At 39.8% G+C, this 26,843-nt stretch overlaps 1 protein-coding gene across 2 annotated transcripts; it reads left to right on the top strand.

The window, feature by feature from the left end:
- Positions 1–242: 242 nt before the first annotated feature.
- On the top strand, positions 243–15,053 carry LOC121707716 (endothelin-3). 2 transcript variants are annotated; one of them, XM_042090459.1, is made up of 4 exons: positions 243–1,061; positions 5,574–5,826; positions 13,643–13,792; positions 14,523–15,053. In XM_042090459.1, exons 1-4 carry the CDS (start codon positions 992–994, stop codon positions 14,536–14,538), a joined length of 489 nt encoding a protein of 162 aa, XP_041946393.1. In that variant the 5' UTR covers positions 243–991; the 3' UTR covers positions 14,539–15,053. The 2 variants fall into 2 exon arrangements, 1 of the variants encoding a protein (XP_041946393.1); XR_006031385.1 differs by lacking the exons at positions 243–1,061; positions 13,643–13,792; positions 14,523–15,053 and adding exons at positions 5,281–5,425; positions 7,943–8,157.
- Positions 15,054–26,843: the final 11,790 nt, after the last annotated feature.

Below are 26,843 nucleotides of genomic sequence, written 5' to 3'. Positions count from 1 at the left end.
TCACCAACTCTGCCAGAGAGGATTACTGTAACTGTATTACAGTGGTGAACATTTTATTTTTCCGAACTATCACTCACCCAGACATCCTTGGTAAAGAAAACCACACTCATAGTTCTTATCATTTACCATGCATATGAGCTGTGCTATAAATTCTCTCTTTTGGCCCATAATGAATTCCATCTTAGAGAGCTCCTCTTAAAATCAGACTCCCCCCCCCCCCCCCTCGTTCAAGACAAGTGCTCTCATTATGGCTCATTACACATGTGAGTGAGTAAGTGGCACTACAGAAGCTCCTGCCGTGTCAAAGAGCCTTCAGAAAGGGCTTCACTAGATCATTTCTTCTCCTCCTCAAAAGAGAAAGTTCTTTGAAAGGAGAAATCAATGGCGAATTGCATAATTCAGACTTTCCTTTGTTTTTAAGCTTTATGGCCTTGTATAGTCTTTTGATTAGTTAGAGTGTGTAGGCTATGTTCAACACAGTGTTCTGTGTTCGCTTCTAAAAATGTAAATATGAGTAAATGGGAATCTTCATATGAATCTTAAGTTGTACATGGAATGTCAACTAATACAACCTGTTGGGTAATTAAAAATGTGTCAGACCAAACGGATTGGGTTGCGCGAGAGTGCTCCCTCTATGAACCATCTGCGCTCGAACCAGCGGGTGGTGCTTTGTAGTGAATGCATTACGCTAGTCACGGCGTATAAAGACCAGGACGGAAAACTAAGCATGTCAGTTTTTGCTCTCCACCTTGCGCGCAGAGTCAGAAGCTACTACACGCGTTGGTGTCTGATTACTCGTGATGAAAACTGCTTTATGCTTCAGACATAACAATGTCAAATGGCAAATGTCAACAATCCAGTGCGCGCAGTGTGAAACACCTTGTTGATGGATGTCTTGAAGTCTACAGTTTATTACTGACTTTATAGTCGTGACTTACCCGGTTCTACGACTGACATTTTTACTACGACGCATATTTGGATCTACTGTGGAATGGCTAAAGTTGCTTTAATGGATTTGTGCATTTTGTTTCTTGTTGGACTATCAGCAGCTTATGCAAATGGTAAGTTTGAAACCCCCAAAGGTAGCCTACCAGTTGGCTGTGAAACGCGTCGATTTTAGGATGGCACGGACGTGGATGCAAGTTGTAGAGGATGCAAACAACAAACCCTACACTTCTGATCCCTTTCCGGACGTGTGTGAAATACTGGGTCGACAGTGGATACAAAACGTGGACATGTAGCCTACTTGAGTTTTAATGCGCATATAGGAGAGGATTGCCTCGAACACCCTCATACGTTCTGTTGAAAAGCTACTAATTGCCAACCTAGGTGACATTACCTGGACTGAATATTTAATGTAGCCTATGTGCTTTGTCATTCTCAGTAGGCCTATTTTACAATTAATGTAATTGTGTTATCACAGATGATATCAATTCAGCCTCAGTCAGATTGATGGGTCTCGTGCTACTCCCGTTTTACGCAAGCGAAAAGATTTCGTTGTATTGCAGCCAAGTCGACAAGTGCTCAGAAGATTGATAGGCTATTTAGCCTAGGCTACTAAAACTGTCTGAAAGCACGTGTTTATCAATATTATCCTTTGCATAGCCTAACTATTGCCGTTGTCTTCAGCATTGTTCTTGTGTGTTAAGTAGCCTATGTAAAAGAAATCAAATGCCATTGAAATTAAATGCCACGTCAATGTTGCTACACCATAAAAGTGATTTGCACTTTGCAAGTTGAAGTAACCGAGATGCGATTACATAAGACTGACATGACAGATTGTGTGGTCGGACAATGAAAGTATATGCCCAGTGCACTGTCCGTGTCGTAGCAGGGGTTACTGTCTGAAACTGACGAGTCTATGGCCGCCCGCTTTCCCGCACACGCGTGGAAGAATAAGTAGCCTAAACCTGGAGTAAAAGTTTGTATTTTATGCAGTGGTCTGAGTCACGAAAATGCATGTGTGGACAGCGTTACAAAACAAAAACTCATCAGAAGATTTTTAAGGTATGACAAGGTGCGTTTCCATTAACCCTGAAAATGGGCAAATCTAAAATGCGAAATGAAAAGCGGCATAGCTGCCAACTCTCACGCATTGGCCGTGAGACACACGCATTTGATTAGTTTCACACACTCACACGCCACACCCACGATTTCTCACGCTGAAGTGTCAACCCGGTCGGTCAGATGCCTGAAAAATGAGTTTAGCCTATAGATCTACCTGTTGAGCCACGGTTATGCTTTCAGAGACGGTGAGAGGGTTCAAGAGCACCCCCTGTCTGTGGAATTTTCTAAAATTTCTCTCATTTGCGATGCTACTTCAAAAGCCATCCCAGGCGCATTCCCTCGGCTTCAGGTAGGCCTATGCTTTGAGTATTTTTCACGCTGAAGTGTCAACGTGGTAGGTCAAATACCTGGCAGATTAGGTTCAACTAAACTAAACCTATACATGATATCACACATCATGTGAACGAGCGGAATCTATGCTTTCCAATGATATTAGCGCCAAGTTGCTGTGATAAATGGTTCGCGAGAAAATTATCATTGAACCGACGTGCAATTTAGGCTAATCATATTTGCATTTTGCACACAGTGCACACCCATTACTCTCGGTTGTAGTATCTCACTAACCCTTCACACAACATGTGGCAAACCTAATATCACAATAAACAGCAAACTGTACCGAATACGAGGATATAAAGCATGCCTCTGTTTTTGCAACACATTTCTACATAGCCTCATTGGGGCGAAATTATAATGTATTCTAATGTAAACTATTTGTCAGTAGGCCTACATACATTTTTGTAAATTGCTCAGTAGATTATCCCACTATCATGGTTCTTATATTGTCAGGTTCCAGCCAATCCCACTTACACAGATAAATGAATATATTTATATTGCCATGCTTTCTAGTGACATTAATGCAAAAATATAAAGAAAATCAAATAAGGAGACACAAATATTGATATAAAGCCTGACATAAGCCATATGCAAACCTTCACATCATGCAGATATGGGTACATCCTGAAAAAGGAATAGCCTGTAGGCTATGGCCATTACAATGACCAATATATTATCTTAAATGAACTAGCTGAAAAACACAGGTGACCACTTCTGCATAATTTCATGGAGTGCTGAACATTTCTGAACTGTGAAATGGACCATATGTTTTTGTGGTTGTGAACTTATTGCAATATCACCATAACTATTCCACCTGTGTATGCATGGTTACGTATAATTCTGAAGTGCAAAATAGCTTAGGCTAGGCCCTACAGCACAAATATTTCCATAAAAATAAGCAAGTCTGACCTCTGAATTTATTTTTAAAAGTGCACCAGATTGATGCATTTAAAAGTTAAAATATACAAACATTTCTTAAATTCTTACAAAACACGCACCCACTTTTTAAAATTGTTAGTTTGGACCCCCCCACTATTGCCGTGCGAAATACCAGTGCTGTTTGTACGCCAAATAAATAATAACCTATAGGTTTATGTAAAACTCCCCATTAACAGCATCACGTCACTAACCACAGCTAGACTGCACAATGGTAGGCCTTCAAAAGCATGACATTTTCGCTTTAGTTTGATATTTAATTTACTTTATCCGCTTTCATGCGTTCATTGAACGTCCGCAGTGCTGTAATGGAAACCTTATTGCGTAGCCAAGTAGCCTATATATTGAGTTATTTTTAAATTATGCATGATTTAGTTTTTATTCATTTCGTAGGCTAGCTTTATTTTGTTATATAGAAGTATCTAAATAACCTGGTAAAATGTACCAGAATTCAGGAAATTGCATCTAGTCCAAAAAAAATATTCTGGGGGAGGACCCCCATACCCCCCACTGAAATGTCCCACCCACTTTCAGAATGCCTCCATCGCCCATGGTCCTAGCATTAGGCTAGATCCCTTTGATACCAATGTTAATTTAACTCTGGGACCCTGGTCCCTACACCTGAGAACCAATGTACTTTTTTTTTACTGTACGGTATAATGCTGAACGAGCCAAAAAAAAAATTCCGCAGCAAAATTTTGGTTGGCCCCACCAAATCTCACTCCAAGGTTTTTTGAAAAGTTGGCAGCCCTGAAAGCGAGTAATGGGAACACGCAAATGTCGCAACAAAGTTTTTACGCTCGTATGAAGTGTTTTATCAGGCGTATCGAAATATCTCTATATCGCAAAAGTGCAATGGAAACATGTTTTTCGCATTTAGGTGATCACATGAGCCAGGCACTAAACGCATTCAAAAAGGTGGCGCGTTTTGTGCGGTCTAATGATTGGATTATTTTGAGTTGGTTTGAGGTAGTTTAGTGCAAGTCTACTCTAAGCAGTATCAAAATGCAAGCATGGACTATGTCCTCCCAGAATTGTCACACGGCCAACGAATGGTTTCGCTTGTTTTCTCCCTTTGACTCCCTCAGTTGAAATGTCACGGATTTTGGTGGATGCAATTGAAGATAAACTGTCAAAACTTGTCAGATTTTGGGAAATCCGTTGTCACATTAATCTATAATGACTATCACGAGAAGATAACACCCATGTTCAATCGCACTGCATCACATAATGGAAACACCGACCATTTGCTATAGTGCTTTGTCGAATTTCGGCAAATATCGCTTTTATTTTGCGCAAAGCTGTAATGGAAACTCAGCTTCTGCATTTCCGCGTGTCCACATTTTCGCACCACAATACCGTCCGTCAAATTCTGGAATTTCGGTTAGTGTAGAATACATGTAGGTTAAAAATGAGTCACAGTCTATGTCTAAACGTTCCGATATTTCCTCTTTTTTGTTAATATATACGTGATGTTCATGGTGAGATGAACATCCGACATGCCTCTCGTGTTTTCACAGGGCTTTCACAACCGCGCGTAATAAAAAAATAAATAATTAAAAGCCAATGATGCTACTTTGATGAAACGCTTTGATGAGCGACGCTAGAGGCAAAACACAAATTAAACATTGATTAATAACGTTACACAAAGGAGAGTGAAAGGAGAATTTACTGTCGCTTGACTACGGTGTTGACAGGATTTTAGTCCACACAGAGCATGTACAATGGCAACACTGTGTGCGGACTCTTGACAAGCCACTCGGGTAAATGACTTTGCATGTGAGGTCGGCTGACTGCAAATCGCCTATGGTGTGAGTTTGCGCAGCGAGAGAGTACATTCAAGAAAAAGTGAATTCAATGGTCCCATCTACGCTGCCACCTTAGGTTTAAACCAATTGTTTGACGTCATAATCGCTGGTATAACCGTTGTAAGTCTGAAAAAATGCAGTTATCAGCATCAGCTGTAGCCTGGGTGAACCCAGACAAGCCTGCAGAGCAAATTCAAATTTGGTAAGTTCGTCTGGGTTCACCCAGGCTACCTCAGCTGTGCAGAAGAAATTAGACCTCACAGTTTAGATTTTTCAGAAAGGTATAACTGAAATCTGTACAATTATTTGGTTTAATCACAGAATATGATAAAACAAAGTAGACGAATAGCTCATATTGCCTGAATAGTTAATGACATGCTGTAATCATTTATTGGTTGTTATAATAATTTTGATTCCTATTTTTTTTAGGTTTTCCTCCTTTACGACAAGATGAGAATCAGGAGAGTGAGATTGATGCAGTGCAGCCAGGCGTACCTTCAAGGAGCTCAGCTGTGAAGTCCACGACATCTCCCGGGCCCACCGATGCCGGGGGCCCCACGTGCCTTTCGTGTGAGCTGTCAGGGCCCAAAAGACGAGCCAAGCGGTGTACGTGTTACACATACAAAGACAAGGAGTGCGTGTATTACTGCCACTTGGACATTATCTGGATCAACACGCCAGAGTAAGTTTATCCTTGTCAAAACTATTTCTTTCCTAGGCATTTGGGAAATGTAGAAGACATGAGTAAATGGCTTTATTGGTGTTTGTTTATTGACTTTATTGGTTCAGGTGTTTGATAGCAAGCTAAATGGTTGATATCTAAGTTGATATATAGATGTACGTTAACTTAAGGGAGACGAACTGATGGGCCTGCTGCTGAATTCCTGTTGATATATTATAACAGGATAGCCATGCTTACATGTATCAGTTGTTTACTCACTTATTCTTTTGGCTGACGCTGTTATCCTACATATGTCAATTATTACAAAGGCTACTTTGGTGTTAAGTGCCTTCCTCAAGGGCACAATGGTGGCAGCGGGGAATTGAAAGCACAACTTCTCAGGATACTGGCTACATTTCTCCACACACACTACACAACACACGCCGTGATACACTGTGACACACCGTGACTGACTGTTGGCAGACAGATTACTACCTGCTCTGATTGGCTACTCAGAAGCCCAGTAATCATATGATCTTATCCTACGGAGAGGCAATTCTAATTGGTAGGGTTTTGCCACTGGATGATTGAACTGATCTGTTTCTGCTTGTTTTTTGCCTCTGTCTCTTCCTTTCTTTTTTTCTCAACCAAAAGACCATGAGGTGACAGCATCATTTACAACTTCTTATTAGACATAACATTAAAAGTAGCCAAGCTATATTACAAACCATCTGTTGGGAAGGAGAGAGAATGGTCATGCTCCTACCGGTGACAACAACGATGCACAGTGCAGGGCATGCATCGACAATGTCAGAGAGTCCATTTTCCTTTTTGTTTGTCAGTGTGCCATCAAAATGTGTTTGAAGCCATTACTTTAAGGTGTCCAACAGATGGATTGAATGTTTTTTAGAAAATGTCCCCTTTGTCTAATAGTTGCAGTTAGAGTTTGAGCTGGACAATCTCATGATTGTAGAGCAATTTTTGGTTGGACCCATTTGCTACACTACTCAACCAATTCCAAATCCTGATGGAGCGTATCCAGGCAATGAAGCACGTATTGTGAATTGTGGAAGTGACAACAGCAGCAAAATGTTTCAGAAAAGGGTGCCTTTTAATTTTTATTGACTCAGTTTTATAGACACAAACCAGACACAAGTTCAGCTTCCTACATGATGAGACCAGATGCAGGAAAACACCTGGTTGGGTGTTCCACAAACTCAACATTGAAAATGTGCCACTTCACACTCTATTTGCCTCCCAAGAGAGGCTTTCGTTTTCAGCATAGAGCCTTACAAATTAGCTTTTGAAGCAATGTCAGCGTGTTGTGTTGTGTTGTTGTTTCAGACAAACATTATTGGACTGTTTGCACAACTGTGGGCCTGTTAGTGTTTAACTGGCCTTTCTTTCTTTCACAAATCTGGGGCTGTGATGTATTTTGGAAGAGGATGATGATTACCACATTAATGTCAAGATAAGTCAGGGATGACTAATACAGACTTCAGAAGAGCATTTGTTATGGACAGAAACAGCAGGGTATCCTTAAGAGTATCTGGACTAATATAGGAAATGTGACATACTTGATAACAGGTGTACTTCATCATGTTAACTGTGATTGCCTTAAATGACCCTTTACTGTGTCAAAAGATAGCACTGTCCAAAAAATCCAAATGGTTAGAGTTAAGAAATCAACATTAATATTCCTGAAACATTCTGTAAACACTATTCAGGATTATGAACAATGTGCTAACTGCTGTACATTATTATTTATTATGTTCACTCCTTCAACACAAAAACTGTACTGCAACAAATTTAAAGCAAATCATGATTTATTCATAAACAAATCCAAAGACCTTCTTTATGTCATTGGACCAACAACAGTTATTTATTTTGAGATGCTTGAATTGAAATTGAATGTTTATTGAAAAACGTAGTGTACATTTGTGGATAGTTACAGTAGCCTGAAGATGGATTTGCTGATGTAGCACGACTCAGACCATGTTTGATTGCATTGACACAATTACTGCTATTGCTGTCATGACATGGACATTATTGCTTACAGAGAAGCCTGTAGACATACTGGCGAAGGCGAACAAATAAGGACACTGTGTGTGTGTGTGTGTTTGTTTCACTCTGCAAGATGCTGATACAGACTTTATGGTGCCATGTATGTGCATCATCACCAGAACCCATCACTTATCCTGTCAAGCTTTTGGAGTTTGGAGACTAGAATGTGAAGAAGTGCTCTGTTGAATCGTTCACCTCAAATTGGACACAGTTTGCAATCTTAAGCCCCTTTTCATTTCACACATGTGGTGTCTTGAGCCGACGTGACCCATTAAATCATCATAGTCATCTTCTTGTGATTTTACTGTGAATTATCTTGTCTATTAGATGTTTGAGGATGTTGAAGGCTACACAGTACATACTATATTGTTTTCTAGGTCTTTCTCGGTCCATGCTTATGCAAGAAGTAGTGAGTGATTCCACCCAAATTTCATGTTGAGAAAGATGACTTAAATAATACCCTACTTAAAGGTGCTCTAAGCGATGCCACACATTTTTTAGGCTAAAACATTTTATGTCACTTACTGCAAACATTACCTAACCAACTGCTAGCTGACTGTGTCCTGAATACAAAAACATTGATCTCTGTGGACAGCCCAGGCTCCAAAAACGGCAACAAAAACAACCTGGGCAAACCTAGCCCATAAAAACATAACAAACTGTTCCAGCAAATCACAGACGAGATGCGCATTTAGGAGTATTGAGAATTTCAATTGCACGGGAGCAGCACAGGAGGTAGGGGGAGAAAGTAGCGAGCTAGCTCTCTGTTTTGTTTGAAAGTCAACAGGAGTGACGTTACCCAGCATCGCTTAGAGCACCTTTAACTGAGCTAAATCGTTTTCAAAAAGTACCAAGCGTGCTACTTAATTCTTATGTTGTGAGTTGATCAGAGTGAAGAGGAATTCAGACAGGGTGGGTCAGAGATCAAAGGAATCCTGTCTTGACAGGATGATTGCCAGAGTAAGTCTTCACAGATGAGCCAGTGGGGAGGTCTCTGGGTGTGAGCTCCCAGTTTTACGGAGTGTAACAGCCTCTGTTGTGGATTCCCATATGGTGTGAATAACTTTGGCCTAGAATGGTGTTTCCTCCATTGAAACTGAAATCAAGAGTTCTAGATTTTTCATTGCTTTTAGCACAAGGAGTATGTCACATGCTTCAAGTGGACTTTCACTGTCGGGAGTATCCAGGGTGAATGATGTAGTCTTTTAGAAAAAGCCTTGCTGCTGAGCAAGATGGTAATATCACTGATGTGTATTATTGTCTTGGGTTCTCACACCATGCCCCCTTCTTGTCTATGTAAAGCCTCTGTATGTCATTCAGAAAGAAATCTGCCTGAGTGTGTGAATCATATTTCAGCAGTTCAAGCAGGGAATGCCAGCCAACCCCCCCCCCCCCCCCCCCACACACACACACACACATGTCCACGGTCACCTCTATTTTCTCTGTTAACCATGGAGAAAAAACGCCCTGCGGATGCCTCTGACCCCCTTTGAGGTCTTAAGACATGCTTCCTCCTTGTCCTTGCATTAGTGGTGCAGAGCCCAGAGGAATGTGCCTCCTTTACCTGCACCATGTTCAGTCCAGACGGCTTTCTCCTCCCAGGCTCCTCCAAATGAAAGACAAACAGTCAAATTGAGGACAGTAAATCATTGAGCACGTACGGGACACCCATTAGAATCCCAGTCTGGAGTGGCTGGCATATTCTCAATGCTATTAATTGACATATTCACACTGTTGAGTTTGAGGATATTGAATAAAGAACCAATATTCGTGTGGTTTACATGAAATAAAGTGAAGAAATAGAAATTCCCAGAGGAAATCTGGGATTGATCACAGTATTTGGAGTCATCCATGCAATACAACTGGGGTGTATTAGAAGTTTGATTGATTGATATGTCCTACTAATTTTGTCATTATTTCTCTGGCAAAAATGCACCATTCCAGAGGGACTGTGGTTGGAATCGCACAATCAAGTATCTCCTCCAAGGTGGAGAGATTTTTCTTCCATTAAGTGAAATAAGACACGTTTTCCCCTCACATTTAAGAAATTAATTTGACGGAATGAGCCCGATTTTCTCCCAAATCTGCCTGGTTTACTCTCCTGGTTTGTTCCATGCTCTAGTCAAGTCTAGTTTTAGGATTTTATAATATAAAAGTTGATAGAAATATCTTTAAACACTTTCTGGTTGTAGTTTAAAGAATATAACAATCTCAGTGGAATCTTGGCAGCAAACTGGTTTACCACCAAAGCGAATGCTATTAAGGTCTCTCTGTACCTCAAGAAACCTAATGCCCGTTAACACGCAGTCATAATATAAGCTGATTATCAAAACAACAGTATCTTCAGTAAATGGCTATTTTATTGTACAGTACAACTAAGTTCAAAGCACAGTTCTTAAATAGTCTTTTCAGTGTAGTAGTCATAAAACAGTTATCTCTATTATAATTAGCACTATATCACATCTATAAAACCATATGTAAAACAGAGTTTTATAGTGCCTACAGTACATGACTAAAGACTCCATGAACATGTTACATAACAGTATGCATTTAACAACCTCTCTGCTTGCCTTTCAGCTTCTTTATGTAATTGTTACATGAGCCTTGTGCATGTAAACACATGCATCTCAATTATTTGTCTGTGGTAGTCATCAGTTTATTGATTCAGATGATAGATGTACGGTTGAAAGACAAAATCCAGAATGCTCTGCTGGTTTCACAGAAGCATGTGTATGGACGTCTCCAGTTTAATAGGCTGACCTATAAACTCAGCAGGAGTTGTGATGTTGAGGCTGCCGAGCAAAGTTTTGGTTTCAGTTTTGTGTGTTTGGTGTCATACTCAGCGTGAGTAGTTTAGAAAACCCTACTGGGAGGACCATAAGGGTGAGGTAATTTTATGGCTCAAACCCTTTTTTGTTTGAAAGAAAATTGTTAACTAGACTGCATTTCCGGCAGTTGGAGCAGTGGCAATATCTCAAAAGCTCTAGGAGAGGGCTATTCAACTATTGGCTTGCGGGTTGAATGCGGTTCGTTGGATTTTACCTTTGGCCTGCCTTCAAATTTAGCTTCTATGACTGAGATCAAATCAATAAAATAAAATGACAGCAGTGATTGGCTGCAAAAATAAATAATGTCACGCGTCTTGCGCCTCTCAAACTGGGCTATCAGGTAACCTACAGAGGAATTGAAATTATGAAATATGACCAAGGCATTAAAAAGCTGCTTGTTTGTCAGGATACTTTTTCACTGATTTATTTAAAAAAATATGAGCTATGAGTGTGAATGTTATATATTCCATCCCACAAATGGTTTTACTGGTTTATTTGGCAAATAATCTATATGGATTTGCTCTATAAAGACCTTATGTCTGTTTCGGATTGTTTTGTGAGCCTGGGGTTGTTTTGAGAGCCTATTGATGTAGCCTATCTCAGATGTATCTCAGAATAAAGGAATACTTCATATTACTCACCACCGTCTGTAAATCAACTGTATACTACTGTCTACATTGCACTATATTTCTTGACTTGTCTCTGTATATTTCATCACCTTTCTGTTGACAATGAGTAGGCTAGTTTTGGTTGTTGGTGGTGTTATTGCATCCCTTAGTTATGCCTACAATGCAAGTTCCCTCGCGATTGGAAGCTCCTGTACACAATAGTAGAGCATTTCAAAACATCGCGTTAGGAGTTAGGAGTCCTCGCAACTTCTTTTAAGCTGTCACAGACTTAGGTGCTACTTTTAGGGCTAAAGTGATAAATAGCAGTCCTAAAGTTAGGTGAACGCAGTCCTAAAGTTAAGTGACGAAGTTAGGAGTGCAAGCATCTCATATCAAATGACCATGGCATTACGCTAAACAACATAAATCCCAATTAGCAACATACATCTCCTCCCTATAGCTAGCTAGTAGCCACACAAGAAATGAATGATACTAAATCTCTGCTTAGCATGCTTCTCCGCCACTTCTTGACCACTACAACATGACTCATTATGTCTGTAACTCTATAAAACACTTACTTTCATAAAGGAAGCACACCATCCAGCACATACACATGGAAACCGATATTTTAGGTACTTGGCCACAAATTCAAAACGTGTCTCTCTGAAGCTCTGTTCTAGAATCTTTGCTATGAAGGCTGCGTTGCTAGGCAACATCAAATAAACAAAATGAGAGTCTTTTCAAGGTATTAAAAGTGTACGTGTGTTTACTAATGGATGTGTGTGGTTTGCAAATAGAATAAACAAGAAATAACATTTCCAATAATTTCCCATGATAAATTACATAATATTTGCACCTTCCTTACTTGTGAAGCTCACACTTATTTAGTGAAATGTAATACAACGTTGCCACCTAGCATTCAGATGTAGGCTATTTAACATTAACGTGACATTTCCTGCTTATTCTTTCGTCAACTCCATGCTTTTAGGAAAACAATCTTTTTATCATAGTTCCCTCTTCAATGAGCGATTACCAGCTCGTTTTTGTGACAGAGATAGCTGTTTATTGTCCCTAGGTTTACAGAAACACCTATTCATATTAATACGTATGGAGTGCTGCCGACCACTCATTACATGGCCCAGAATGCCTTGCATGTCTTTACAACAAAACAACACAGTAAAACCTAAATGCCCGTAAACATATGCATTTGCATACTTGTAACATTTTTAATAATACTCTCCCATCATGATATTTAACAATAATGAAAAATTTAATTTGAATACCCCTCAATGTGAAAATAACTGTAATACGTCAGCAATAAATAGCTAATGTTCTCCTTACCATTCAGTTCGTAAGTCCATACTATCCCAAGGATTTCATGATTGGGCAAGGTTGCCCGGAGACATTGTGCATACTTGGAAGGCAATGTGATAGATGTACAACTGCAAATGTGGAAGGTGAAAGTTACCAAATACAGGTGGGTGGTTTGCCAAATGCTGGAAACTTTTGGAATGTTTTCTCTTTTTTTTAGCTTATGCACCCTCACATTGGAGTCCCGAGTTCAAATGCAAAATTTGGTATCGATATGTGACTGTTCCTGAGATATGGACGACTTCCTGTTTCGGAGCTTCGCCGCCGATTTCGTTTGGCTGTGACAGGCAAACGCTTTCGAAAATCAAAAATCCTTCTGGTAACTTTTGTGAGGCTTGGTCCAAGGATAATGTACGTCAAGTTTCGTGGCGTTCGGACCAAATTTGTGACCTTAGTTTTAGTTTCGCTTTAGTTTCGCTTTCTGTTCAATCCAATATGGTGGACGAACGACATACCCACCTGACGTCATCTTCGCGAGCAACTTACACCGGTACTGACCGGACATTTTAAAGTTGGAACAGTGTCTCTGTCTCAAAGGGCCTAGGCGCTAGAGCTGACAAAAAATTAGGGAGACGGGAATAATAATAAAACTTAAGAAGAACAATAAGTGTGCTGCTTTGCAAGCACACTTAATTATTCCTGTTTGAGGTGTCCTCTGGATGGTTAAGTTAGTGTATGAACATAACTACACTGTCTGGCCTAGTGGTCCATTCATACTTCATTATTCACCTACATAGGACCTAAACAGATTTTATTGCAAGAAATAGTCTCAAAGCCACACTCAATTTAATGTCTCACTCAATAAAACCAAAACGAACCCTCTTTTGGTTCAGGGTTTTTTCATGACTTCTTTCAGCTCTTATTATGTGTTTGTATAACCCAGTTTATAAGTGCTTTTTGGCTTTCTGGCTTGACTGGCGGCAGTAGATTGACCGGTGTTTCCTCCCTGTGCTTTGGTGTTGCCAGACGGACCGTGCCGTACGGCATGTCCAGCTACAGAGGCTCCCAGCGGGTGCGGCGCTCAGCCTTGACCTCCGACTCCTCACACGCAAGCTCACAGCGCTGTGTGTGTGCACAGCAGGTGGACTCTGAGTGCACAGCCTTCTGCAAGGGAAGGTAAGCATCACTGTTACATAACCACCATGTGCAGTGCACAGTGCTTGTCAACACCAAGAAGACCACTAGTTTGTCTTGTTGAGTGTCAAGATATGATTTCACCAGTTTGATAGTGTTGTGATGCTAGTCTCACACCTGTATGCCAAAATCTGAATCTCAGATAAAAACCCACAGAGGGTACTTTTAACCGGAATCTGTTGACACAGACATGATATTGACTACTGTTTAATTGACTTTAGAAATATGACCAATGTCACCACAAGAACAGGTGCATAAAAAGCCCTGGTTTTATATAGATTTCTGAAGTTGTTAAACATGTGCTTTGTGGGTTAGTTTAGCAGTTCAACTTCCACATTCCAGATTTCTGAACAGTTAAGCCTATTTCAAATTCCTCTTGGCTTGAGGCAAAAGCACTCCAGAGAAGTCTCCAGAGAATCAGACACATCTTTCTAATTGTAGATAGTCCACTGGTCTGAATGCCTAATCAGTTCAAGAAGATAGAGACAATCTACAAAGGAAATCCAGCACAAACACATACTTTGTTAAAAGTCACTGCCGTGCATTTGTCACTAGACAGGAAAAGAGTTTTTTTTTTATAAAGAATGCATTTTGTGATTCAAAAGCTACAGCTGTGTAGCTGCCCTTGTTATTGCCCAAAAATGTTATCATTTTTGATCTCCTATATTTGTGAATGCTTGATTAATTGTTTTTGTTTGTTTGATTTGTAAAGGGGAGATTCTCCATGACATTGGAAACTACCCAGGCAACCAGGCATTTAAAACTACCCAGGGAGACCTCTCTGGAAGTTGACCTTTGCAAGCATTTTCCTCTTCCCTTTAAAGATTTTCCAGTTGTGTTCCTTTTATAAAGAGAGAGATAAAAGCACTCCAAGTAGAATGCTCTGGACAGCCCACTCAAAGAGAGACTACATATTGGTGGCGTTTTGAGAGTGCGTGGCGGGAGGCACCACCTTAGGAACCTGCCTGACCCTACGGACATTTACAAAGGACTGACCGATGGCACAGCTGTCAGCAGATCAGGAGATGAGGAGAGGGTAGCTTCATGACTGAATGAGTTTTTTCTTCAACAAGCTGGAAGTGTGTGGGTCCAGAAACCAAGGATGTGTGTAGTAATAAGACAGTTCTGGAGTGAAGTCTGGAATTAAACAGCAAATGTCACTGACATATATGACTGTCATTGGTAAAGTGGCATTGTAGAATGGATTCAAAGACTGAATAAGAAAGAGAATTATACAATCATATGCAATGATGTCCTCTTTCAAAATATCTGGTGTCTGCCTTCTCTCACACTTTTTTGTATTTTAGTTCAGGTAGAACTGTCAGATTGATGTAACTATGTCTTATATTTTTATACTAATGTAAAAATGTGCAAAGCATGAGTTTATATTATTTTAATTCAATATACTGTATAGCTATATATTAAGCTGGATTGTTTGGGTATTTTCATTTTCAGTCAACCCCTCCCCTGTCTCCCTCTTCAAGAAGTGAGTTTTGTCAGAATGCTGTTTTAAAGGGAAAGTACTGGTAGATTCTTTATTTGACAAAAGGAAGCCTTGCTTTCTAGCCTTACTTGTCGTCTTGATTTGATATTACCAGCATCATTTGCCTGCATTGATTTACCCTATTCCTAATGAATTTCTGAAAAACTGTAATGACTACAGTAATACCTACAGTATGCATGCAGCCTATCTAAAATATAATGCCGAACAGGTCCCTGTAAGTCTGCAAAACTTACCTCTCATTCAGAGATATTTCTGTAAAAATCAGACCTTTGAGTTTGTGTCTTGTATAAACACATCTTTCATATAACCATGCAGAATGCACTGTAATTTGTTATAAACCAACATGTTTTCACACAAGCACATACACACACACACACACACACATGCACAGACTAACACACACACACACACACACAGTGCAGAATGTATTTTTCGCATGACTTTGCACATAACTACTCACTTGATAAAAATCTGTTGTAATGGTGAGTAATGCAAGGCAACTCAAGAGTCAACAAACAGAGAAAAGGGAAATAATTTGAACTTGGTTTAAATTTCTTCTCAATGTTTGAGTTGAGGGCAGACATAATCCACATCACACAACCGATTGACAATGCTACAGAACTGTAATGAGAGTCAAAATTTTGTGCCAGTAATGAAACAAAAAGTGTTCATGTTTTTAGTTTATTGCAGATTTTCCTGTTTGTAATGCTGAAGGCTAAATCCTGTTTAAAGTGCATTTTGATTGTTTTGTCTGAATGTATAATATTTAAAAAAGGGACAACCACATAAAGAACATAATCCACAATGCAATTGTATTTCTATTGTACTACATGAGGTAGTTTGTTTTTCCCCCACACAGCAAATATGCTCACCCTGTACAGAACAAGTTCAGCTGTAAAAAATAAAAGCTATATGAAACATCCTATTGTGAATTGTCCACCAGTCAACAATTGTTACATAGGAGTGTAATTTATTTTTTGTGCTAGTTGTTTGTGGATATTTAGCCTAAAACAGTTCAGACAAATCACCAATCACAAACTTTCTGAATTTAAACGATTTTACATGGCATAATTTAATATATAATCATATTTATATATCCGTATATAATATTTCCATACATTCTAGATATTTATTGTAGCAAATGTTGTAACATGTTACGGCTCCTGTTACCTTTGGGATGTCACAGACTACATGCACATTTCAAAGACTCAGATGCTTAATGAGGGTTTACAGCCTTCAAGCTTTTTTGCCTTTCTTAATTGCACATTAACTGTTGGGAAAATAAGATTTCAACTTTATCATATTTCAGATGATCCCAACAAAAAGGTCTCACTCCTTGCAGTCCAATCCTTAAGATGCAAGAGTATCTTAAAGAATGCAGAGATCCATGTCTCATTGGTTAGGGTAGAAGGTATATGAAATTATAACATACCCAGAGCTAGTTTACAATATATTGTCTGACATCTGACTGATATCTTTCATACGTGTTGGTTCATGCTGGCAAATTCTGTTACTCTGACAAAACCCCATTATTTGTTCAGCTTTTTTCCTTCATAACATTCCAAATATTTGGCCATAGCTTCAACACTCTGATATGCCACATCATGTTTTAACACTGATAAAAATATTCTTCACCCAAATTATAAACATAGTTTGTGGATGTTTACCTACAGACACTGTTGATGTTCCAGACACAAAAATGCATTTGGTAAGTTCTACAAATATGAGTGCTTTCTTGCACCTGGGGCCAATTTGCTACATCCAGAGTATAGCCAGCTCAAAAGTGTTGGTTAAACAATAGCACAGCCATGAGCTTTTCTTATTTCTGAAACTTCTAAACATCAACATCTAAACAACGTCTAAATTCCTCATACTTTGCAGTGGTTCCATAGGGCCAACTTGAACTACTTTTATTCTAGATTTTATTTGAAGCAAGAAATAACTATAAACGTATTCAGGGACCTTAATTTTGGTACCAGGCTGTAGGCTTCCTATGGCAGTGGAAGTCAATCTTTTATAACTGCACAACCTAATTTTTCCTTAAATAAAAATCCAAACCAAAAAGTGTTTCTGTTCCAGTGAGTGCAGTTTAAATATTGCTTAAGTGCAGAGACTTTGGTCTTAATATTATGTACTGAATATGCGCTCGCTGAAAGTAAATAATCCACCATGGTGTTAGATCTATCCGTCCATGATGTTCGAAAGCAAAGGAAATCACTGCACCAGTATCTAGCCAGGGACAGGTGCAACTCTCAGCTGAAGGAAAAGAATGTACTATCAAATTACAATAAATACCCCGCCACTGACCTTTACCGTAATTTACCTCTGCAGACACTAAAAATAAAAAAGATGGCTAACTCTTAAACCTATGAGTATGAACTGGGATAGATACAGTAGGTTTGGGGGAAGGGGGATCTAATAGACCTAATAGTTTGTTACTTGCCAACAACAGCAATCAGATAGAGGAGGGGGATCTAATAGATCTAATAGTTTGTTACTTGCCAACAACAGCAGTCAGATAGAGATACAGTGATATTACATTGATGATCAAATGAAAAAGAATGGAGGCTTTGAAACGTCTTCCTCAAATTTTGATGGTTTTGCATTAAGGGTATGTTCCACACGTCAGGAAAGATAAATAGCTAAACATTTTAAGCCCTATCAACTGGAGCACCATAATCTAATAAATATCAAGTGAACAGCATGAGGTTGTAATAAGGACAGTTTATGAAGTTAGTGTATAACATTCCTTCGTATTTCGTTAGCTTCAAATTAGTGGGCGAGTTTGAGTTATTGCAGCGCTGCGCATATCTGGCTGAATGTGATGCATATTTACAATACAAACATGCATCACATTTAGCCATATCTGTGCAATACTGCAATAAGTCATGTCCACAGATTTGAAGCTACCGGAATACGAAGGAAGGTTATACTGACTTCATAAATCATCTATCTCAAAACTCCCCCGACGAACGTAAGTTTGGTCCCAAATTAAATGTTGAACTTGTTATCAGCCATAAATAGACTCTAGGTTGTGTTTACACCAAACCAATCCTTTAACTGTATCTCCATAGCAACCATGTAAACATATCGCACAAAGTGCCATGCATCAGGCCAGGAAACTGAATGCATAAAGTGGTCATTATTTGGTCTGAGTCATACCACAGGCATTTCCATTAGATGCCCAGGGATCCTAATGTAACATTGAGACATTCCATGCCAGGGACCTAATAAATACATGTCTGAATGCCCAGGAACTGGTGCTTGCCAATGTTGTTGACTCTACTGAGACAGCAGACTCTGTAATGTAATGAGTCTGAATGCAACTAAAATAATGTCTCTATATATGAATGAAAGGCGTGGCAGACTCAAAGAATCTGGTGGCCTTGCGTAATATAATCTTTAGATCTCACATCAAAGAGATGTGCCTATGAGTCCCAGATTAAGCCCATAGGTTCTGTATTTCGAGGCAGAAACCAACAGGTTCCCCTTTATTTAATCTTTAAGGACGTACAGTCTGCCTTTCGGCCAAGAAGCATACTGCCAAGGAAATGTCTACAGCTATATATTTTATGGCAGATCTTTCTTTTATGTGTCTTCACAGCATGTCTGGTTCCTGGTGTCTGCACAGCATTGAACGTTTACCAGCCTAATTTAAAAAGAAACTAGATGTACCGCATAGCGGTACAAAATATGACCGCCGCTCAGTCCTGTACATCCGTTCCGCGAAAATAAATCACACTTCAATTTGTCTCCATATTTTACTCCATCCCCCACTCTTGAAACTTTTGTGTATGCTTGTTTGGCATGCCTGAGTGTGTGTGTGCGGCTGCACAGAAAGTAGCCTACTGGTGCTGAAAAGGTGAATAGATTGTAGAATAGCCAAAGAAGATGTAGCATTGTTATAAAACCTTTAAAATCTCTAAGCAATCACAAGTAGGGCAGTTCATCACAGTTCATCCATTGCAACTGGATTGATGAAAGGTCACTTACACCTGTAGACTACATTGTATTTGGGAAAAGCAAAAGGTATCAGCATAATGTTATTTTTTTTTTTTTTTTTTTTTTTTTTTATGTATTTATGAACAAAAACATCTCTGTCAGTTCCATGCCATTTTCAACAGCTATCAAAAACAAAGGTCATTTTTGGATGGATGGATTTTTTGTGAATGTTTCTTCTTCTACATAAGATTTTAGTCATCTTTAGTTCATGTAATACTTTATTGTCAATGCACAAATTAAGTAACAGTAGTCTGAAACGTTATTGTTAATGCACAAATTAAGTAACAGTAGTCTGAAACGAAATGCTGTTTTACATCTAACCAGTGGTGCAAATAACTGACATGTCCAAATGGGCCTTGATGAAATGCGTCGCTAGACTGTTCATAGACATTTTAACGGGCCAAAGTTGAAGAGCTTTTGTCCGTTATTGTTCGTGCAAATATAGGCTGATTCATGTTCCCTTGCATTGTGCAACTGAGGTCCATGGCTAGTCTGGCTTTCATCAGACCAAGCTCAATCTTTTAAGAAATCAAAAAATAAATAGCGGCCGGCAGATCAGGCTGGGTTCACCCAGCCTAGTCCATAGGCACCCGATATTGTTTAATTTTCCGATTGAGATATACACGCTCTGGCTATTCTAAATGCAAAAATGCATCAGGGAGTTATGACAAAACTGTAACTAACAAACTAGATCCTAATAGAAAGCTGTTAGCTTCCCTAAGCTACAGGTAGGATTATAAGGTAGGCCTATTTACAACATAAATTGTCAATAGGCTATGCAGGCGACACAAATAAAATCTCCTTTGGAAACCAATGGCTTACGCCTTACAGTATCAAGCGGACTTAAACTGCCATATCGTGACGAAAAGTTGTAATAACATTCACGCAGCTCCATGAGTCAAGGAAAGCGCGAATGAAGTAGCCACTTCTAAATGCAAAACGAAAAATTTCCGTAAAAGTCTAGTGGGGCTACATACCCACCAAATTTTCAAACAAAGCGACCAAAAATTCAGGAAGTAGATGACGGGAAAAAATCTTGAATCGTGTGCATGTGTGCGTGTACAAGTTTATGTACAAGTGCGTGCTTGTGTGTTTGCCTGCGTATGTGTGTTTGTGCTTGTGCATGCATGCGTACATATGTCTACTGTGTGAGTATGTGTCATACGTAGCTTAAGGTGTGTTGCTAAAGCAGCCATAATGAAATGAAGGTGTCATTGTTTGGATACTTCACACACACGTGCTTTTTAATTTCACAGACTACAACTACCAAGCTGGAATCAAAGCACATCATTCCCCTCTCACACCCTGCACGCACTTAAAACAAAATAAACAGGCGTCTCAGTCTCACGCATGTATAGGCAAAACTGTATCAGACCGGTGTAACGTTGGTAAATCTTCCATTGCACAGAATGATTTTGTAGCACGTGCAATAAATGACAGTCGAAAGATACAAACAGTGCTGCTATCAATTTGCTTGGTATAACCGCATTTATAGTTTTCTACAAATGCAATCAATCAAATTGGCCTCCATCACTCAACCAACGCTAACGGTAACATTACCTAGGTCCAGGTGCGCCTGCAGGAATTAATGCTATGGTACGCACACCCATCACCCCCAACCTAAATAGCATAACAACATCCACATGCAATAATACAACGACAATGTCTACAATGACCTATTAGGCTAAAGTTACGTTTAGTTTTGTTCTAGCGTAACGTGACGTCTGGCTTTAGTGCAGTCTAACGTTCTGACAAGCACACCAATTGCCTACCTTGTTCTTGCCCATCTGGAATAGCTCCTAGCTTTGCTGCCTCCAAGCTTTCTGTTTTCGTTGTTTAACCTTGATATCCATGATGAGTATTGAGTTAGTGAATTAGCTCAACATTGTGTGCTGATAACCATATATAGATAGCCGAGTAAAAGAAAACAGAAAGTAGCCTATTGCGTGTCTGCGTACGTATTCTCTCTCCTGCTCAAACAAAATGCGTGCACGTTAATTTTGATAACGTGTTCACTAACTTTACGTAATAGAAAATGGCAAATAGCCTAATGGCATGCAGCTAAAGGGATACTGTGCATAGTTGGGAAGGTATGGTAGGCCAATTTGGTGTGAATATACACACATACACAAGGGACATTTTCTGTTGTTGAGTCTTGATGATACGCACAGTACGTACGGACGTACACCTGCAGGCGCGCCTGCCTAGGTCCTTATTGATATTATAAGATTAACTTACCTGCAGTAAAAACCAAGCATGTCGGATAAACATCCTCAGATTTATTTCGGCTTCAAGAAGAAATGCAAAAATACAAAATATTGCATTTTCATTTTTTACCGGGGGGGTGCAAATCACAAATGAGTGATTATGGGCCAGGTTGATGTGGGCCCTTGAGACCAACATACCATAAAAGATTCTTCATCCTCAGTGCCACGGTTCAGGTAGGAAAAGCTGTTTTTTTTGCGGTTCGGGGGGCCTAGCAGGGGGGGGGGGGGGGTATGGTGGTGGCCCCCGGGAAACGAAATTTTTCCGTAAAAGTCTAGTGGGGCTACATACCCACCAAATTTTCAAACAAAGCGACCAAAAATTCAGGAAGTAGATGACGGGAAAAATTCTTGAATTGTGTGCATGTGTGCGTGTACAAGTTTATGTTTATGTGTGTGGGTGTGTGTGTGTGTGTATGTGCGTGCTTGTGTGTTTGCCTGCGTATGTGTGTTTGTGCTTGTGCATGCATGCGTACATATGTCTACTGTGTGAGTATGTGTCATACGTATGATTACTGTAAATGTATGTGTGTGCGTGTGTATCTGTTTATGCACGTGTGCACATGGAATGGAGGCAAACATACGGAAAAAATTGGTCATCCTAGGCCTCAAGATATTCTCAAGATATTCACAGAAAACTGTGTCTGCCCTACCCTCCTTTCGGGGGGTCCAGTACAGCGGGGGGGGCTACAGATCAAAACAAAAAACGATGGTTCCATGCTATCCATATGGGGTTACATGCCCACCAAGTTTCGTCTACCCCGGTCTTTCAGTGTCCCGGGAATCCTTGCCGGAAATTTGGACATGCGAAAAAAAATAAATAAAAAATCTGACTAAACCTATATAACCGCCGCTCCGCTGCGCGGCGGTCATAATTACCAGCCCATTTAATTATGTCTTTCAAATACTTTTTTATGACAGAAGTACTCTTTTTTGTGCTGAGAGACAAAACAGTGTTGGCCTTTTTTTAGCTAGATGTACTTCAAAGTGGTACATAACATGACCGATGTTCAGTCCTGCCCATTCTCTCCGCAAAAATAAATCACTCTTGTCAATTTGTCTCCATCTCCTACTCCACCCACTACTCTTGCTATTGTGTGTGTGTGTGCATGTGTGTGTGCGTGTGTGTTTGTGCATGCGTGTGTGTGTTTATATGTGTGTGTGCACATGTACGTGTACGTGTCTGTGTGTGTGCGTGCATGTGAGTGTGTGCGTGCGTTTATTTATGCGTGTGTGTGTCAGTGTATGTGCGTAGTGTACAGTCACTAAATGTACACATATGTTAGTAAATGTACTACACATATATTATGTACACATATGTCCTAAATGTACTACACATATATTAATTTATTGTATGGCCCCTAAGAACGGAATTCCACAAAACTTGCCATGTATTCAGAGGGTGTCATAATGATCCTACACTTTTGCTTTTAATTTTTAATTAGGTGGCGCTACACCTCAAATGAGTGGATATGGGATGGGTCATCTTAAGCCCTACAATTCTCGAGGGTCATCCTAGGCCCTATGGTTCTCTAGACATCCACAGAAAACTGTCCTACCATCCTTTTGGGGGGTCCGGTGCGGCGAATGGGCGACAGATCAAAATAAAAATCCTTATGGGGTTACTTCCCCTCCAAGTTTAGTGCAGCCCGGTCTTTTATGTCCCGGGAATCGTTGACACAAAATTACTGAAAAAAAAAAAATTCCAGAAGAAAAAAAAGCTCTGACTAAACCGATATGACTGCCGCCTCGCTAGCGCAGTTGTCAAAATAAAACAACATGGCAGCTTCACCTAGCTTCACAACACTTAACAATTTCCAGGATAACTTGCACAGGCATCCCTCTACATCTTGGGCCTTCACCTGAGTGAGGTGCATGGCCTTTCATTGCTTAGACGTTCCACAGAGATACCCTTTTGTAATCTTTCACCCAGTTTATCCTCAACACAATGACTGGAAGAATGACTTGGCCCTGACACAAGCACATCCAACAGACACCACCTGTATCTGACCTCCCGAACAACATCCCAGCTGATGAGAGTGAAGTGAAGGTTTAAGTGGAGGCAACACGTCAGCTGCAACACACCCACCCACAGAAGACAAAAAAGTTAAAAAAAAAAATACTTTCCATGACATTCATCAAACCTTTGCAGGATATTCATCAGTCACATAGGCCCACACATATGTTGGAAGCCAAGTTTCTGTCCAACTCTAGACTTCCATTTAGATTTTAATTATATGACCTGAGTTCCTTGTGTGAACCCATCCCCACTATATAGTTGTAACCTGCCACCAGAGCCTTAAGGCATATTTTTTTACAGCACAAGCTTTTTTTTACAGCACAAGTGGGATTTTTAAGTGGACCAAATGTTTAAGCAACGGCCTACTGCTCATTCCTTTTTGACTTTTGCATTTCAACCATGATGCAGGCAATATCAGAACTACAAGTTGATGGACCCTAATAATTACGCTCAAGATGGAATATAAACAGCTGAATTTTGCTGTAAAGTGGATAACACTTAGTTACACTTAGGTTAATTTAATGGTTTCATAAATTAAACAGATAATAAATTATAACCTCAGAAAAAAACATTGCATTTAACCAATGAGTTTCAACCATCACTGTCTTCATGAAGTCTCACACAGCAGTTTCCGAGTTTGATAGAAGTACTTACCCCAGAGTATGCACCCTCCTCAAAGTAGATACTTATTTCTCCCCTGAAAACCACCCTGAGAGGATCCTACAAGGGCGGTTCCTTTAGTCGAAAACAGGCATAAAGGTACAGCACACTAAAGACACCCAATGCAAGCCCTGCACATGCAGTGGAGCACTTAACTGATGCCTACATTACACAAGGGATAACCAGTCCCTGTGGGATATCTAGGAAGTAAAGGCAAAACAAAAGAAAAAAGGGTATCCGGTGTAAATGATTTAACAATTGATCTCCCTTAAATATCAACAAATGTGTGATTGGTCTATTATTTTGTATTATATTCTGTAGGCCCATTCTGTACAAAGTGGAAGGCGCTTTTCCAGGCTAATATGTATATTGTGATTTACATCAGGCTCTATGCCTTATGGCTGGCTTGCAAAACACAAATATATCACAGTCTACTGTTCAACCATGCTTCCCAGGCTATATATTTAAAGTTGACACACAGACATAGTGTACTTTTGTTGTGTGCATTGAGAAAGTAATTTATTTACATATTAGAGCTGACACCAAGAACAGCAGTGAATGAGATGCTGAGAATAGCAGATGTTTCCTCCTGGGCTGTTATTGTGTCTGTGATGACATTCATAGATCTCTCTATATAAAATCCAGGCAGTAAGCCAAATCCTTCCACAAAACTGCCATAGGCCTACTTTCATTTACACTTAGCTGTATTTAGTCTGAATTGTAGTTGTAAATAGAGGATTAGGCCTACATTAGAAGACTCTGATTCTACATAGGGTAATTGCTGAAGATAACGTGACAAGTTAAACAATTCATTAAAAAAACATTCAGTTCTTCAAGTTGTATTATGTCTGTTTTTTAAATGATCCATGATGGCAGCAATGAGCAATTCCATTTCACAGATATCCCTGGAGGAGAAGACATTTTTTTTATCTTTACAGGAATTACATCATTGCATCTGGCTTAATTATTGTGGTCTTTTATTATGCTGGAAATTGCATTTCTACTTGCCGGTTTTACAGTCGCTCAGTAGATCTAAGTTATACTTGGAGGATCAATTGAATTCAAAACGCTTTATTTATCCCCGAGGGGCAATTTCATCATGCAAGCAAAGTGACATACAAGACATAGCATAACGTTTAAGACAGGACAATAACATAACAGGACAGACGTAAGTATGTGTTGGGGGGGGGGTCAACAAGTCAACTCCTATTTTCACGTTAGGAACATAATGTAAAGCGATTTCAGACACCTGTGGACCGTACCATTTTTAACCACCGTGGCGCTAGAAGCAATGCAAGCAACAACAAAGCAACGACTTCAACTTCTCAAGCAAGTGACAACGTTGAACTAGAATGTAATGCCAGAGGAATTACAATAGTGGATGGAAATCTGCTGGCTTAATGTGGGTGGGGAAATTCCTTGAAAAAAAACAAACATTAAATCACTTAATCTTTGAGTTCATACAAAACCCTCGTACCAAAAGACCTTGTGTGTCAAGGCGTTCTTGAGATATAACACTCAAGGTGTTTTTGACCCTGACGTTTGACCTTTGACCTCCAACATCAATTCACTTCATCTTTGAATCCATACAAATACTCATACCAAATTTCAGGCATGTATGTCAAGGCATTCTTGAGATATCGCACTTGACTTGACTTGACCTCCAACATCAACTCACTTCATCTTTGAGTCCATACAAACATTTGTACCAGATTTGAAGCACATGCGTCAAACCATTCTGGAAATATAATGCGCAAAGCATGAGATATGGCTGTGACTTTTATTTTGACACACGGGAAACACTTAAACAGGATGTGTAGTTTTAGGGAGCACCAGATTGTATGCATTAGAAGCTGAGACAGTTGATTTCACAGGTGACACCTGTGTCAGTGTTCTAATTAGCCCGGGAACTACTCTGGGCGCTTAACAAGCGCAGCCAAAGATCCTTGATTACTAGCAAGATAGAGCAACAATAGTAGTTGAAGGACTTCGCTTAAACTTAATATACTGTTGCAAGTTCACTTTAACTAATGTCAGTAATGTTATTCAGCTAGTTGTCATTTAAATAAAAATTACACTTCTCCGTTTAAAATATTACCTTAGCTAAGAGGCTAGCTAGCATGCTAACAACTAGACAGTAACTGACAGCAGCATGGTCTGATATTAAGTTATTTTATTACAAATCCGAACACTAAAAAAAAAAACACTATTAGGCTTGAAATGATCACAAACACTTACAGATTATGACACAATTTTCCAAATAACCCTCAACAAATCCAGAAAGACATAACATAGCTGCCAACTGTCACGCATTGGCCGTGAGACACACGCATTTGATTAGTTTCACACACTCACACGCCACACCCACGATTTCTCACGCTGAAGTGTCAACCCGGTCGGTCAGATGCCTGAAAAATGAGTTTAGCCTATAGATCTACCTGTTGAGCCACGGTTATGCTTTCAGAGACGGTGAGAGGGTTCAAGAGCACCCCGTCTGTGGAATTTTCTAAATTTTCTCTCATTTGCGATGCTACTTCAAAAGCCATCCCAGGCGCATTCCCCCGGCTTCAGGTAGGCCTATGC

Source organism: Alosa sapidissima, chromosome 4 (assembly GCF_018492685.1).
Source record: "Alosa sapidissima isolate fAloSap1 chromosome 4, fAloSap1.pri, whole genome shotgun sequence".
Classification (NCBI taxonomy): Eukaryota; Metazoa; Chordata; class Actinopteri; order Clupeiformes; family Clupeidae; genus Alosa; species Alosa sapidissima.
The sequence above is the reverse complement of the archived record's forward strand: the minus strand, read 5'-3'. Positions and strand labels throughout refer to the sequence as shown.